Source organism: Kazachstania africana, chromosome 4 (genome assembly GCF_000304475.1).
Source record: "Kazachstania africana CBS 2517 chromosome 4, complete genome".
Taxonomy (NCBI): domain Eukaryota; kingdom Fungi; phylum Ascomycota; class Saccharomycetes; order Saccharomycetales; family Saccharomycetaceae; genus Kazachstania; species Kazachstania africana.
In genome coordinates, this window is record NC_018943.1 from 531,905 (window position 1) to 545,043 (window position 13,139).

Genomic DNA, 13,139 nt, shown 5'->3' on the forward strand with positions numbered 1-13,139 from the left:
AATCCGTAATACGAGATATCTGCTTAAGGCATCCCTTAAATTACAAATAATACCTCAAATATTCATCTGAGGTATTCTCTATAGTTGAGGTTTAGCATGATCTAGCTTTGTCTAGTACTATGCGGGATCTTAAGCGAAATGTAATGAGCACTTATGAGCATTTTGATTTGGATGACATGTCAGTGCTCACCTTCCATGTATCCCATATTGCAAGCTCCGATTATGGTCTTTGATGCGTCATAAAATATTACGACAAAGAAGCCTTGTTATACACACTTAGCGGAAGTTCTTGCCTGTAACGGAAGGCTTCGGAAAAACTATAACAGTATATAAGCTCGAAGATTTCTTTCCCACCATTCAAGTTAGTGAAAAGTATCCTTGTATATTGATACCAGTAACCATCAAAATAAGCTGAAATATTCGATATGACTGTTAATAGTAGACCAGTATTACATGTACTTGGTATGGGCTCAATGGGAGCTCTATTAGCCGTTAACTTACTGCAAACGACTAGAACTGAAGTTATACCTTTGTTTAGAAATACAGAGAAGTTGAGCAAGTTTCAAAACGAAGGAAAGTCAACTATTTCTATCAGAAAGGTTTTCTTAAAAGAAGCACCTTTGGTTTCTGCGAAGCTAGTAAGAAGCTATTCTCCAGAAACTTTCAACGACGATCATATTGAAAATTTAGTCATCACCACGAAGACATATCAAACAAAGGAGGCTATCAAGCCATATCTGGATTTCATTACACCAGAAACTAATATTATACTCATTCAAAATGGGTTAGGTGTACTAGAGGTTCTGAAAGATGAAGTTTTTGTTGAACAATCTAAACGACCAAACTTGTTCCAGGGGGTCATCGGACATGGTTGCTACCAGGATTCTGCATATATCTTTAATCATGCAGGTAACGCCGGCATGAAAATTGCTAGACTACCATGGGATGATAATATGGTCCAACACGAGTCAGTGTTGAAACAAGATGCAGTGGATAATTCCTTGGTGAAGATTTTAATGGAGAAGGATTTTGCTTCTATTTTCAATACGACACACATGACTTACCAAGAAATGTTACTTGGACAGTTACAGAAATTTTTGGTTAATTCATGCATTAACCCGGTAACAGCCATTCTTGATTGTGACAATGGTGAAATGGTAGACTACTGCAAAGATATATTTACCTCTATTGTAGAAGAAGAGCTAAACATATTGGGACTAGCATATAGACCACTGTTTGAATACGAGGATCACTATAAAGAACAAACAGGCTATCCTAATCTAGATGTCAAGAGTACTTTGAATACGGAAAGTATGGTTTCAAATATTATCAATCTTGGGTGCGTCATCAACGCCAAGAACAGTAGTTCAATGAGGCAGGATACGCGTTATCTAAGAGACAGTGAGATTGAATATATAAACGGGTACATTGTCAAGCTTGCTGCTAAGTTGAATCTTAACCCAAACGAGGCAAAGACCAACAGGGCCATTTGCCAACTTGTAAACTTGCGACTAGGGCTTAATAGAACAAGAGCAGCTACTGGCGATTGGCCATTTAAATAAATAGAATTACTCATAGACTATTATATAAGCAAGTGATATATAGTGCGATGGATCTTATGATGGCCATTATAGGTAGAAGGAATTATGCTGTCGCTGTCATTACACTCATTCATAAAGCGTGTGTGCGGAATCTTTTATCATCGCAGTAAATCAGAATTTTGCACTGGCAAGTAAAAAAAATTTTTTTTTCGAGGAATTTTCATATATAAAAATGAAGCTCATCGTTCATCTCGAATCGGAAGGCTAACTTATTCAATTGAGACCACAATCTACAAGAACTAAAAAATGTCCGAACAAGAAATTACCCACCCTACTATTGTTGATGGTTGGTTCAGAGAAATCTCTGACACTATGTGGCCAGGTCAAGCTATGACTTTAAAGGTCGAAAAGGTGTTACACCACGAAAAATCCAAATATCAAGATGTTTTAGTCTTCAAATCTACCGATTATGGTAATGTTTTAGTCTTAGACAATGCCATCCAAGTTACTGAACGTGATGAATTCTCCTACCAAGAAATGATCACTCACTTAGCTATGAACTCTCACCCAAACCCAAAGAAGGTTCTTGTCATTGGCGGTGGTGATGGTGGTGTCTTAAGAGAAGTTGTCAAGCACGAAAGTGTCGAAGAAGCTGTCTTATGTGACATTGATGAAGCTGTTATTAGATTATCCAAGAAATACCTACCAGAATTATCCAAGTCTTATGACCACCCAAAGGTCAAGACACACATTGGTGACGGTTTCCAATTTTTAAGAGATTATCAAAACACTTTTGATGTCATCATCACCGATTCTTCTGATCCAGAAGGTCCAGCTGAATCTTTATTCCAAAAGCCATACTTCCAATTACTAAACGACGCATTAACCGAAAATGGTGTCATTACCACTCAAGCTGAAAGTTTCTGGGTTCACTTACCAATTATCAAGAACTTAAAGAAAGCTTGTTCTGATGTTTTCCCAGTTGCAGAATATGCCTGGACTTCTATTCCTACCTATCCAACTGGTATGATTGGCTTCATGGTTTGTTCAAAGGATAAGAGCGCTAACGTCAAGAAGCCATTACGTGAAATTTCTGATGAAGAAGAAAAGGAAAAGTACAGATACTACAGTAAGAAAGTTCATGAAGCTGCCTTTGTTTTACCAACCTGGGTTGCTAAGGAATTACAATAAATTATGTAGTAGTCGTATATACAATACATATATTGCCAAAGATAAACTAACATTCTGCATCATTGTTATATATTCTGAAAATTCCCTAAATTTATATAGTACTCTGTTTAGTTCAATAAATTATCTTGAATTCAGAAAAGCTTTTGTCCCAGTTCGTATACCATCTTTTTTCTGATTCTTTGTAGGCGCCTTCCTTCAAAGATTCATATGTTTTCTTATCCTTCATTGCGAAAAGTAACGATTCATGTAACTCCCTTCTATCGGAAAATTTCAGCCCATTGACATCTTGTTTTACCAGTTCATCCAATACAGGATAATTCATTGCAATTACTGGAAGACCAGATCCAAACATATCTAAAATTTTCATCGGTAAATCCAGGCCTGAACTCGACGTATGTAGGGATATACCATAATCACATAATCGTAGCAATTTTGGATATTCTTCCGCAGATAACCAGAGAAAGACAATTGACACACGGTTCCATTCATATTCTTCAACTTTCTTGATATATTCTTCCTTCTGAGGGCCCTTTCCTGTGATAAAGCAGGTGATTCTAGGCAGAGCTTTGTCAAACTTTTCATAGGAGTTTTCGTAAATTTTTAGAGCTCCAATTAAAACACCAATGTCCTCATCCGGAGTAAATGATGTAGATGTAACTATAATTCTATCACCTTTTTCAATATCGAAATCAGATGGAATGTAATTCTTAACACATGGCTCTGTTGCCAATGCATCTTTCCTGGAAAAATTTTTCGTTACTTCAAAAGGTTGGAATTGATTATTTGCTCTATCATATAAGACACTGATTCTTTTTGAATTTAAACGAAATTTGGCTACCAGATAATCCTCCATGGCTTTTGTGACAGTTAAGTGATAATCTGCAAATCTACTGAAACAAAATTCAATCAAGTATGAGATCAAGACTAATGGGTGCCAGAAATTGCCATTATATTTTAGTGCCAAAATGGAATAGGCCAAATTATGCCAATCAATTATCAATTTAGTACCTGTAAGTACCCTATAAATGGCTACCATTGGCATAATTGGAATGGATGGAGGATTTTGGATTAACACATAGTTACTACCTCTCAGTTCCCAGAGTTTTGCAGCAATACATATAAATTGGAAACTAACTTTCCTTATAATACCGAATTCGTTTATTCTAGGGATAGGATGTACAGTGATGTTGATATCTTCTGAAATAACTTTAGGTAAAGTGGAATCTACATACCCACATAATTCGACTTGGAAATTCTTACTGCTAAAGCTCTTAGCATGGTTACAAATTCTTGGTGAATGGGAGATATCCCCCAATACGTAAATGATAACTCTCTTTTTGGTTGATCTATTTCCATAAAATAAATTTGGAATTAGATAGTACACTAGCAATGGTAATGAGAGATAAATAATCAGCGAATAACCGACCCACTGAGGCAGGGCTTCAAAGTTAAACATTCTACAGGACTGAAGAAACTCTCAATGGACAAATAAGTTCGAGAATAGATGCTATGTTGGAGACTAGCTGCTACTCGTAATTCTTCTTGCCATCAGCATTGGTTATATATAACTGATTTTTCAAGGTGCAGGCCAGATGCGTTACCCAGACGTGTGTAATGAAATTTATATAACGCTTTTATGCTATAGCACGAAGGAACAAGGCCATCTGTGCAGTATATGTGCCCTGCCTGCTTCAAGTGAGCGAAAAGAAGGTGCCATAGATATTGAAGGCTGGACTTCCATAGTCTCAATATTATCTACTCATTTTTTTCGATTCAATGTTCACCAGAAGAAGTATGAACATGAATGTAGCTCAGAGCCTACGATATACAACTTGTCGTACCTCAGGGTCTTGACAAATTACTTCTCAAATTATTTGAGCGGGACTTAATGATAAAAATGACCAATGTATTAGCATTTGTAATTAGCAGTTTATAAGATAGTAGCCCTAACTGGGGTATATGTAATGTACTGATGTTTGTCCGTACGTAATGACATTAAGCTAAGCCCTAGAAAAATGGGTTTTCTATTTGGAAATAATTAAATCCTAGAGGTATTTTGCACAACTGATCAAACAAAGAAAGACATCAAAGAACCACATAAGAAACTATAATGTCCTCCAATTTAACTGAAGAGCAAATTGCTGAATTCAAGGAAGCCTTTGCTTTATTTGACAAAGATAACAATGGTTCTATTTCCTCTAGCGAGTTGGCCACAGTGATGAGATCCTTGGGTCTATCTCCAAGTGAAGCTGAAGTTGCAGACTTAATGAATGAAATTGATGTAGATGGTAATCATAAAATTGAATTCAGTGAATTCTTAGCTTTAATGTCGCGTCAATTAAAGTCAAATGATTCAGAACAGGAACTACTAGAAGCTTTCAAAGTATTTGACAAAAATGGTGACGGTTTAATCTCAGCTGCCGAATTAAAACATGTATTGACATCAATTGGTGAAAAATTAACAGATGCCGAGGTCGATGAAATGTTGAGAGAAGTCAGTGATGGTTCTGGTGAAATTAATATCCAACAATTTGCCGCTCTTTTATCTAAATAATTTCTAGTCTACGTGACTAAACACAAGTATATATTATAAAAAGTTGTTCTTTATTATTACTATTATTATTCTTTTTATTAGTTTATCAAACTATCATTATCATTATACATGCATATATAAATGGCATATTTACAGTAAATCCTACAATTTCTGGTAAGAATGATCAACTGTCATTACTCAGGCTAACTTTTTTCTTTGGTACAGGTGGTGGTATCTTGCCGCTTAAAATTTTTGGTTTAGGTTTAACCTGAGGAGGTAGTTTCTTGTTGGCACTTTCTGGACTAGCTAGACCATTTTTCTTGACAGGAACCTTCGGTGGAGCCTTCTTCTGGCCTGATACGTCCTTCGTCATGGACATATTTGAGAGTCTTGACGACAGCTCAGATTCGAAGCCACCTATATTCTTCAAGTTAGAAGTCATATAATTAGATTCATCCACGGTCGAGGTGTTGCTTTCAATCTGAAATGACGCATCTTTATTCGATGATACAAACCCTTCATTTGAAACTCCCTGATGTAATGACGTTACTCCAGCACTTTCTGAGTCATTTGGTTTATTCAAAGGACTACCATTGATCGGTGATCCACTACAGCCATCGAGAGAAGTCTGATTTATATTTTTTGAATTCTGGTTACTATCAATCTGAGAGGGCATATTTGCCGTCCAAGAAGGATTGGAGTGACTAGCTCTTTTAACACTGTAACCTTGTGATTGAAAACCCGTTGAAGGTGTCTTATCCCCACTTAAAGTTGGCCTATTCATCATTTTGACATAGTTTGGTGAGGTATCAGGGTTTATATGCGGTTTTGGAGGAGGTGCAAAATTCACAGCTGCTTCAACATAAGCACCAGTAATCCCAGGTTTTTCAAATGCATCAGAATCATTAGCTGCAGTTGTACTATCCCTTCCAGGTAATTTTGGTGCAGAGTTTGACGGTAATGATATTTGTGGTTTTACTGGTACTACTGATTGTGGCTTCGCTGGTTCCTTGTGCCCTGAAGGAATACCAGCATGTGCACTGACACTACTTCCTGAACTAGATGGTTTATTTAAAGTTGGTCTATTCATCATTTGTTGATAGTGTGGAGAAGTTTCCGGGTTAATATGTGGTTTAGAAGGTGGAGCAAATGAAACATCATTTGGTTTATATTCACCAACTATAGCTGCTCTAGGAACAGCCTCCTCAGGTTTTGATACAGCGCCAGTGGAATTAGCCGAAGGTGACATCGTGGCAGAAGGCGGCGTTGCTGATTTGGAAGGGGTGTAGGAAGGCGTTTCTTTCTTCTTTAATAAAGACCTTCTTGGCACTTCTACTGTTCGATCTTTATGAGAGGGAGGTGCTGAAAAGTTGGACACATCTGCTATTGATATCTCTATCTTCTTGCCTCTTTTTTCTCTTTCTTCGATATATGCAACTTGATCAAATGGTTTTACTTCATATTGTGGACCAACAGATTGTTCTAGATCTGAAGTCGAGTTGGTCGTATCTGAACGACTTGGGACAGTAGGAGGTTGCGGCACAGCCCTTGGGGGAGCGGCAGGCAGAGTAGATTGTCCTGATGGCAGTGGCATTGCACTTCTAACATATGCGTTTTGTTGAGCTTCTGTAGGTGGCACTGGAGAGGCTCTGGTATAAATGGCCGATGTCTGTCCATGAGGCGGCACCTCGTATACTAGTGTTTGCTGAGCTGTTGTTTGCTGAGCTGTTGTTTGCTGTTGCATTGGTGTTTGTTGCATTGGCATTTGTTGTTGTCCTGGCATTGTCTGTTGCATTGGTGTTTGCTGTGCTGTTGTTTGCTGTTGCATTGGCATTTGCTGTTGCATTGGCATTTGCTGTTGCATTGGCATTTGCTGTTGCATTGGCATTTGCTGTTGCATTGGCATTTGCTGTTGCATTGGCATTTGCTGTTGCATTGGCATTTGCTGTTGCATTGGCATTTGTTCTTGTGCTGGCATTTGTTGTTGTGCTGGCATTGTCTGTTGCCCTTGTATCTGATGCTGCCCTGGTATATACTGCCCTGACATATGCTGTTGAACCATTCCATTCTCCTGTCCACCAGAGAATGCCACACCTGCAGTACCATTAGTATCACCTTCAATGACAGTACCTCCACTTAAATATTGTTTCTGTCCCGCTTTTAAAGGAGGAGGAGGAAACATTTTGGGATCATTCAGTTGATCGATACTAGTTGGTGTTGTAGATATATTTTCTGACGAGGAATCCGTAGATGATTTTTTATTCCTTGAAGACTCGATATGAGATTTACTTGCTTTATATCCAGCTTTTCCCAGAGATTTTGTTCCTCTATAAGTTGCCTTACCCACAGTCGAGACACCTGAGTAGATAGAACCTTTATTCTTTTCCCAGAAGTCACTCATTGGTTGTTTACCTTGGCTATGAATAGCTATCAGTAAAATGGAATTTACATTGAGAAGTTCATGTTATTAGAAAAAAAAAGTCTCATACTCTGGGGAAGAAAAGGAAATCCTGATGAAGACGTGAGGGAATATGCCATATATATGGAATATATATGGGCTGAACAAGATTATAGAATGGAATGCTGAAGTTATCGAATCGTTGGAGGAAGAATTGGACTGTGTGATTCAACACGATTTCGATAGTAAAGAATTGATCAGTGACAAATTCAATGTTACATACGATGATTGTGATGGCAACATGTATATATGTCTATGTTTTGATCTAGAGCAGGATAATCATCGTAGGGAGAGCTGCGATCAGTTTTTTAAGTTTTTAAAGAATCATACTGGTGTTATCATATGGCCTATTAAATTCGATGAAATCGATATGACTGGCATTATTGATTGTACAATTCATGAGAAAGAGAAATGGTATGATACTAAATTTGAAATTTCTACTGAGCCTGGTAAGGGCATTGATAAATTTGTCATTGAACTTAATGCTAGCAGCTGTCGCTCAATATGTAACGGGTCTATGGAGAATGCATATCGAGATGGGATTTTACCTTATTTGTATGATAAAACTGGTATAAAAGTAGAGAAATTGCAGATAAATTGCATTATACTGACTAATTTGATGACGATTTATAAGGATAGAATAGTAACGATACAATTTAAACTATCAAAAGGTGTACTTGTAAGTATATGTAATAGAAAAGCTATATAAGATGGGTTGAGAAGAAAAAAGAACAGATACTCTATCAAAATGTAACTTATTCAGACTTTAATTCTTCAATTTTTGGTTTTTCAGCTTCTTCTTGTTCTTCTTGCTTTTGACCACCGAATAAAGATTCCATCAAATTAGCAGTCTTGAAAGGTCTTTCTAATTCACCAGTAGCTTCATGGTTGAACAAATGAATCTTAGTTTCATTGTGTTCTAAAGCGGACTTAATTGGGTTAATACATTGCATGAACAATGGGTTGGTATATTTCAAATATAGATGCATGAAACCCATCATTGCTAGACCACTGTAAATTGATTTAATAGCGGATTCGACTTGTTGTAAATCGTAGTCTCTAACTGTGGTGGTTTCTTCTTTATCGGTATCGTTTGGATTCATTGGGTTCTTTGGAGTAAAAATTTTCAATTCAGTAGTATCATTCTTGCTTAAGATCTTTTGTTTAACTAATTGATAGATTAAATATGAAGAAACTACGGATACAACGTAAGCGGTTCTAATGTAGGTGACGATAGTTGGATCTTCCATATCTATACGACGAGAAAGTTGCATCATGACAACCATGACAACTAAGTTTGTGACTTGAGGATTCATATTTGCGTTGGTGTTTGGATGGTCTTGCAAGAAGTTAGTTAGCTGTTGAAGATTATGTAAATATACAGAGATACATATATATATATAAATATATTACACCTTTTGCAGACACCGCATCTCTAATTTTTTTCGTTCTCGACGGTTTCAACAATGAAAAAGAAAGCAAGAGAAAAAGAAAGAAACGGCGGTTATAAGCACTGTCGCTGCGTACGGCTCGATTTTCTCGTTTTTTGTTTCCACGGAAAGCACGTGATAGAGAACTCTTACCCGACTGTTGGCATCTCACTATCGGCGGCTGCGAGAGTCAGTGCCACAGAGAAATGGTGAGTGGTCGACCGCCGGCGATGTTTTCATTTTGGGTATTGAGAAAGACAATCAACAAGAACTCTTTCCAACCCTAATTTGGTAATCAAAAAAGTCCCCACCGTATGTTTTAGGGTTTGCGAATATTTATTGCCATTGTCTTTCCCGTTATGATCAATTGTCATATGGTTTTCACTGGTACCAAGATACTTTTTTTTTTAGAATGCACTATTCACCAAAGTTGACAAAAATTGTTGACCCCATCCTCTCGATCTAATTTGAGTTCAGAAAAATTTTTGGTATTTCTGAGCTTGCTACCTTACAGCTTGCGTTTATTTGATTATACTTGATAGCTCTAACGTAGTCTGCAGTGTAGAATACTCTGAGAGATCAAACTAAGTAGACATCAGATTTTCTGTCTAGAACTAGCTTCCGACCATCAATTACAGCGAAGGAACTAATATACCCGCAACCTATCGTAGGGCTTGGCTCAAATTTCTTAGGTCATGGCTAATAAATCGAAAAAAAGAAAAGACTGGTGCTCCGGGTAATATGGCACGTGATACTTCCGTTTCGTTGCATGCCCCCCTTCGGAGTTCTTTTCCCCGGCAGTGACAAGTCTGCCGAATGTTGATTGCCGGAGCAGCAGCAGCAGCAGCGGTAGCAAAAACAGAGATGAGCGTAATAATAAAACAAAACCAAGTTTTTCCGAATGTTTTGAGTCACTTTACCCACGGCTACTAACACATACACAAGATCATTAATTTCAGTACACTTCTATATCAATAGTAACGGCAAAACAAACACACAGAACCACATCACCTCCCTCCCTCCAACTCCTAAGCTTAAAATAATGTAGTCATTTTAACTACTCAACATCCTGTTTTCCCCCTCGTCCTCATCCTCCTCATAGTCTCTGTGAGGGTAGCTTATCTCTCTCTCTTTATTTCCACAGAATATTTTACTTATTCCTTTCTTTGAATAGCCTCACACTCTGGCACAATTTTTTATTCCTTCTTGCTTTCCTCTGCTGGAAACAAAAAAAAAAATGATTCTCATTCCGTAAGAAAAGAAAAGAGAAAGAGGATGGAAAAAAAAAAGTAATAAGTTCATCGATCACAGATAGAAAAAAAAAAAAGAAGAGAGACTAGCTTACTAGCATATATATATATATATATCTTTACTCTTGCTTTACACAAATCTTTTATATCATCATCTCTTAAATTTCTCTTCATTGCATACACCCTCTCCTCCCTCACCTCACACCTCTATATACCACCATGATTAATGAAATCGTTACTAGTCCAAGTAACGACGCATTAAAATATCAAAAACGTATAAATGGTAACGATGGCGATGGTCATCGTTCAGATAATAAGGATTCTTCTAGTAACATATTCCATAACAATAAAACAAGATTTTTTAATACCATACTAAAACAAAATCTAACTGACGCTACTAGGCTGCTCTCAACTTCTCCTGAGGATGATTCTCTCTATAAATGTGTCTCTAAGGACTCATTATCGTCATTACAAAATCTGGCGGATTCTCATAACAGTAACATAAGCATAAAAAAATATCTAATACAGGACCATTCTTCATATAATCTACATTCATTATCATCATTCCCATCATCTCATGCATATTCCTCTATAAATCAAACAAATTTCTTAGCACCAAGGAAAAAATTTACTGGTTATCAAATATCTGGTTTCAAAAAATATCAAGTCAACGTAACGATAAATACAATAAATTTACCAAATTTAAATGAACATACAGTGGTTACAGAACCTCATATAACAGGTTTCCTAACAATAAAGGGCCTAACTAATAATCATCCCGAAATTTCAACTTTCTTTGAATCATTCGTAGTAACAGATAATAATTTTGGGTTTATGTCATCTTCATGGGGTAATTTAGACCAATTAGAAAATTTTAAATCCAATAATGAAATTGATATGGAACATTGGCTAAATTTCCCTCAATTTAAAAAAATTTCATTAATGTCAAATAATTCAAACTATATTCCAAACTATATTAACCAAAGATACATATTCATGAGATGGAAAGAAAAATTCTTGATCCCAGACGCTTTCATAAATAATGTAGAGGGTGCTTCATACGATGGATTCTACTACATCGTTCATGATCAGATTTTAGGTACTTTCCAAGGTTTTTACTATCATAAGGACGCTGAAAAGTTCCAACAGCTAGAATTGGTCCCAATACAATCAAATACAAAAAATGATTGTTCGTTTGAATTCGCTTGAATTTTATAGTGAATCGATTATATATGATGTGTGTATATTTTCAAACATTTTAAATTTATTTAATCACTTTCTCTTTTAACGCAAGAAAAAATAATGAAATAGCAAAAGCTATTTATCCAAGCACTCTCATTGCCATTTCGAACGTCAAAAACGTTGCACCGTTGGCAGGAGATGCTCTAAGTAAAGTAGGTGTAAATCCTTTGAAAAAGCCTTTTAATCCCTCTTTCCTATACAATGTCTTTGTAGCCTTCATCATTGAATTGTTAAATTTTGGATGCATTAAATTGTCAGTCTGTATCATTGATTTAATCACGTCTAATGGATATATGCATAGCCATAGCATCGTACCGGCAACACTACCAAATACACATAATTTCCACGATTCAATCTCATTTCGATGTACACTTCTTCTACCTAATTCGTTCTTAATTAACGCCTCATAAGTCAAGAAATAACACCCCAGACCATGACCAGCTCGAAGCATCATGACTGGTAACCCTTTCATCAAGCTGCGATTTTGTACCAGCTTCTTAACACAATCCCATGGTCCATTGAATTCTTTTGTACCATGGCTTTGAGTTTGTAATCTAATTCTTACATGCTCAATGGGGGAACAAAGAAATGAATTACATAATCCTCCCATCATACCACTCATGTAGAATTGTGACAATTTCAGATCTTTACCATCATTCACATGGTATCGAAACCATCGTTTCATGGATTCATTTACTCCAAATTGTACCGATACGCAGGCCCCAACTCCCACCAATGGAGTCAGCGTACCTTTATAAAATGCCAAGATACCTTCATTCTTCACTAATCGCTTGATTATTTCAAACGTCCTCGTCCCGTGTGGAGACGTTTGCAGTCGAACTTTAGTTGTATCGAAAGGTTGCCCTACCAGCACCTGTGCAACTCCGCCAAATGTCCCTGCGAGAATATCTTTCACTATTCGACCTTTGCTAACTTCAAAGTTTTCTATAGAATCTGGACTAGGCATATGCAATTTGTTTCTGTGGAATATGTATGTTTATTTCTGTTTTTGTACGTAGCTCACCAGGAAATCTCGCACCTGCAGTAATGAAACCTCGTATTAATGTGACGTTTTCTATACTAGCCTGCTGATGACAATAAAATGAGATATATGATATAGGGACAAGGTTATTGCTTTACAAGATGTAGATTCTAAAAATGATATGAAAAGAATAAACCAACTGTGCTTTATGTTAATCCAATAAATATCAAAAGATGCATTGCAAGTATGTCATTCAGAGGTCATTTACTTTTATTGGATGCGCAAAACTGTGCTGGTTGCTGCTGCTGCATTTCTTCGAGGGGAAAATGCAGGACCCAAATAAATTTCCCAGGAAATTTCACTTATCAGACAGTCTTCTCGAAGTGTCAATTTCCTCGAGGATTGAAATTTTCAGTAACGGGCAAAAAAAAGAAAAACAGTAGAAAAAAAAAAAAAAAAAAGAAAAAAAGTAAGGGTCCGAAATTCAGGTTTAAGTTCGGTGCCGGGTATGT

General features: G+C 36.8%; 9 protein-coding genes across 9 annotated transcripts; 5 read left to right on the forward strand and 4 right to left on the reverse strand.

Annotated features, from left to right (window-relative positions):
• Positions 1–425: 425 nt before the first annotated feature.
• PAN5 (2-dehydropantoate 2-reductase PAN5) lies at positions 426–1,562 on the forward strand (the record flags this gene model as incomplete). The annotated part of the gene is made up of 1 exon (XM_003957001.1): positions 426–1,562. One exon carries the CDS (start codon positions 426–428, stop codon positions 1,560–1,562), a length of 1,137 nt encoding a protein of 378 aa, XP_003957050.1.
• A 285-nt stretch (positions 1,563–1,847) lies between these two features.
• Positions 1,848–2,732, forward strand: SPE3 (spermidine synthase; the record flags this gene model as incomplete). The annotated part of the gene is made up of 1 exon (XM_003957002.1): positions 1,848–2,732. One exon carries the CDS (start codon positions 1,848–1,850, stop codon positions 2,730–2,732), a length of 885 nt encoding a protein of 294 aa, XP_003957051.1.
• Positions 2,733–2,844: 112 nt separating this feature from the next.
• ALG1 (chitobiosyldiphosphodolichol beta-1,4 mannosyltransferase) lies at positions 2,845–4,188 on the reverse strand (the record flags this gene model as incomplete). The annotated part of the gene is made up of 1 exon (XM_003957003.1): positions 2,845–4,188. The coding sequence occupies one exon, from the start codon at positions 4,186–4,188 to the stop codon at positions 2,845–2,847; it is 1,344 nt and encodes a 447-aa protein (XP_003957052.1).
• A 654-nt stretch (positions 4,189–4,842) lies between these two features.
• CMD1 (calmodulin) lies at positions 4,843–5,286 on the forward strand (the record flags this gene model as incomplete). The annotated part of the gene is made up of 1 exon (XM_003957004.1): positions 4,843–5,286. One exon carries the CDS (start codon positions 4,843–4,845, stop codon positions 5,284–5,286), a length of 444 nt encoding a protein of 147 aa, XP_003957053.1.
• A 163-nt stretch (positions 5,287–5,449) lies between these two features.
• Positions 5,450–7,666, reverse strand: AIM3 (Aim3p; the record flags this gene model as incomplete). Its single annotated transcript, XM_003957005.1, has 1 exon — positions 5,450–7,666. The coding sequence occupies one exon, from the start codon at positions 7,664–7,666 to the stop codon at positions 5,450–5,452; it is 2,217 nt and encodes a 738-aa protein (XP_003957054.1).
• A 130-nt stretch (positions 7,667–7,796) lies between these two features.
• On the forward strand, positions 7,797–8,432 carry IML3 (Iml3p; the record flags this gene model as incomplete). The annotated part of the gene is made up of 1 exon (XM_003957006.1): positions 7,797–8,432. One exon carries the CDS (start codon positions 7,797–7,799, stop codon positions 8,430–8,432), a length of 636 nt encoding a protein of 211 aa, XP_003957055.1.
• A 46-nt stretch (positions 8,433–8,478) lies between these two features.
• Positions 8,479–9,039, reverse strand: SND3 (Snd3p; the record flags this gene model as incomplete). Its single annotated transcript, XM_003957007.1, has 1 exon — positions 8,479–9,039. One exon carries the CDS (start codon positions 9,037–9,039, stop codon positions 8,479–8,481), a length of 561 nt encoding a protein of 186 aa, XP_003957056.1.
• Positions 9,040–10,622: 1,583 nt separating this feature from the next.
• VID24 (glucose-induced degradation complex subunit VID24) lies at positions 10,623–11,612 on the forward strand (the record flags this gene model as incomplete). Its single annotated transcript, XM_003957008.1, has 1 exon — positions 10,623–11,612. The coding sequence occupies one exon, from the start codon at positions 10,623–10,625 to the stop codon at positions 11,610–11,612; it is 990 nt and encodes a 329-aa protein (XP_003957057.1).
• Positions 11,613–11,724: 112 nt separating this feature from the next.
• YMC2 (organic acid transporter) lies at positions 11,725–12,612 on the reverse strand (the record flags this gene model as incomplete). Its single annotated transcript, XM_003957009.1, has 1 exon — positions 11,725–12,612. One exon carries the CDS (start codon positions 12,610–12,612, stop codon positions 11,725–11,727), a length of 888 nt encoding a protein of 295 aa, XP_003957058.1.
• Between the last annotated feature and the right edge of the window lie 527 nt (positions 12,613–13,139).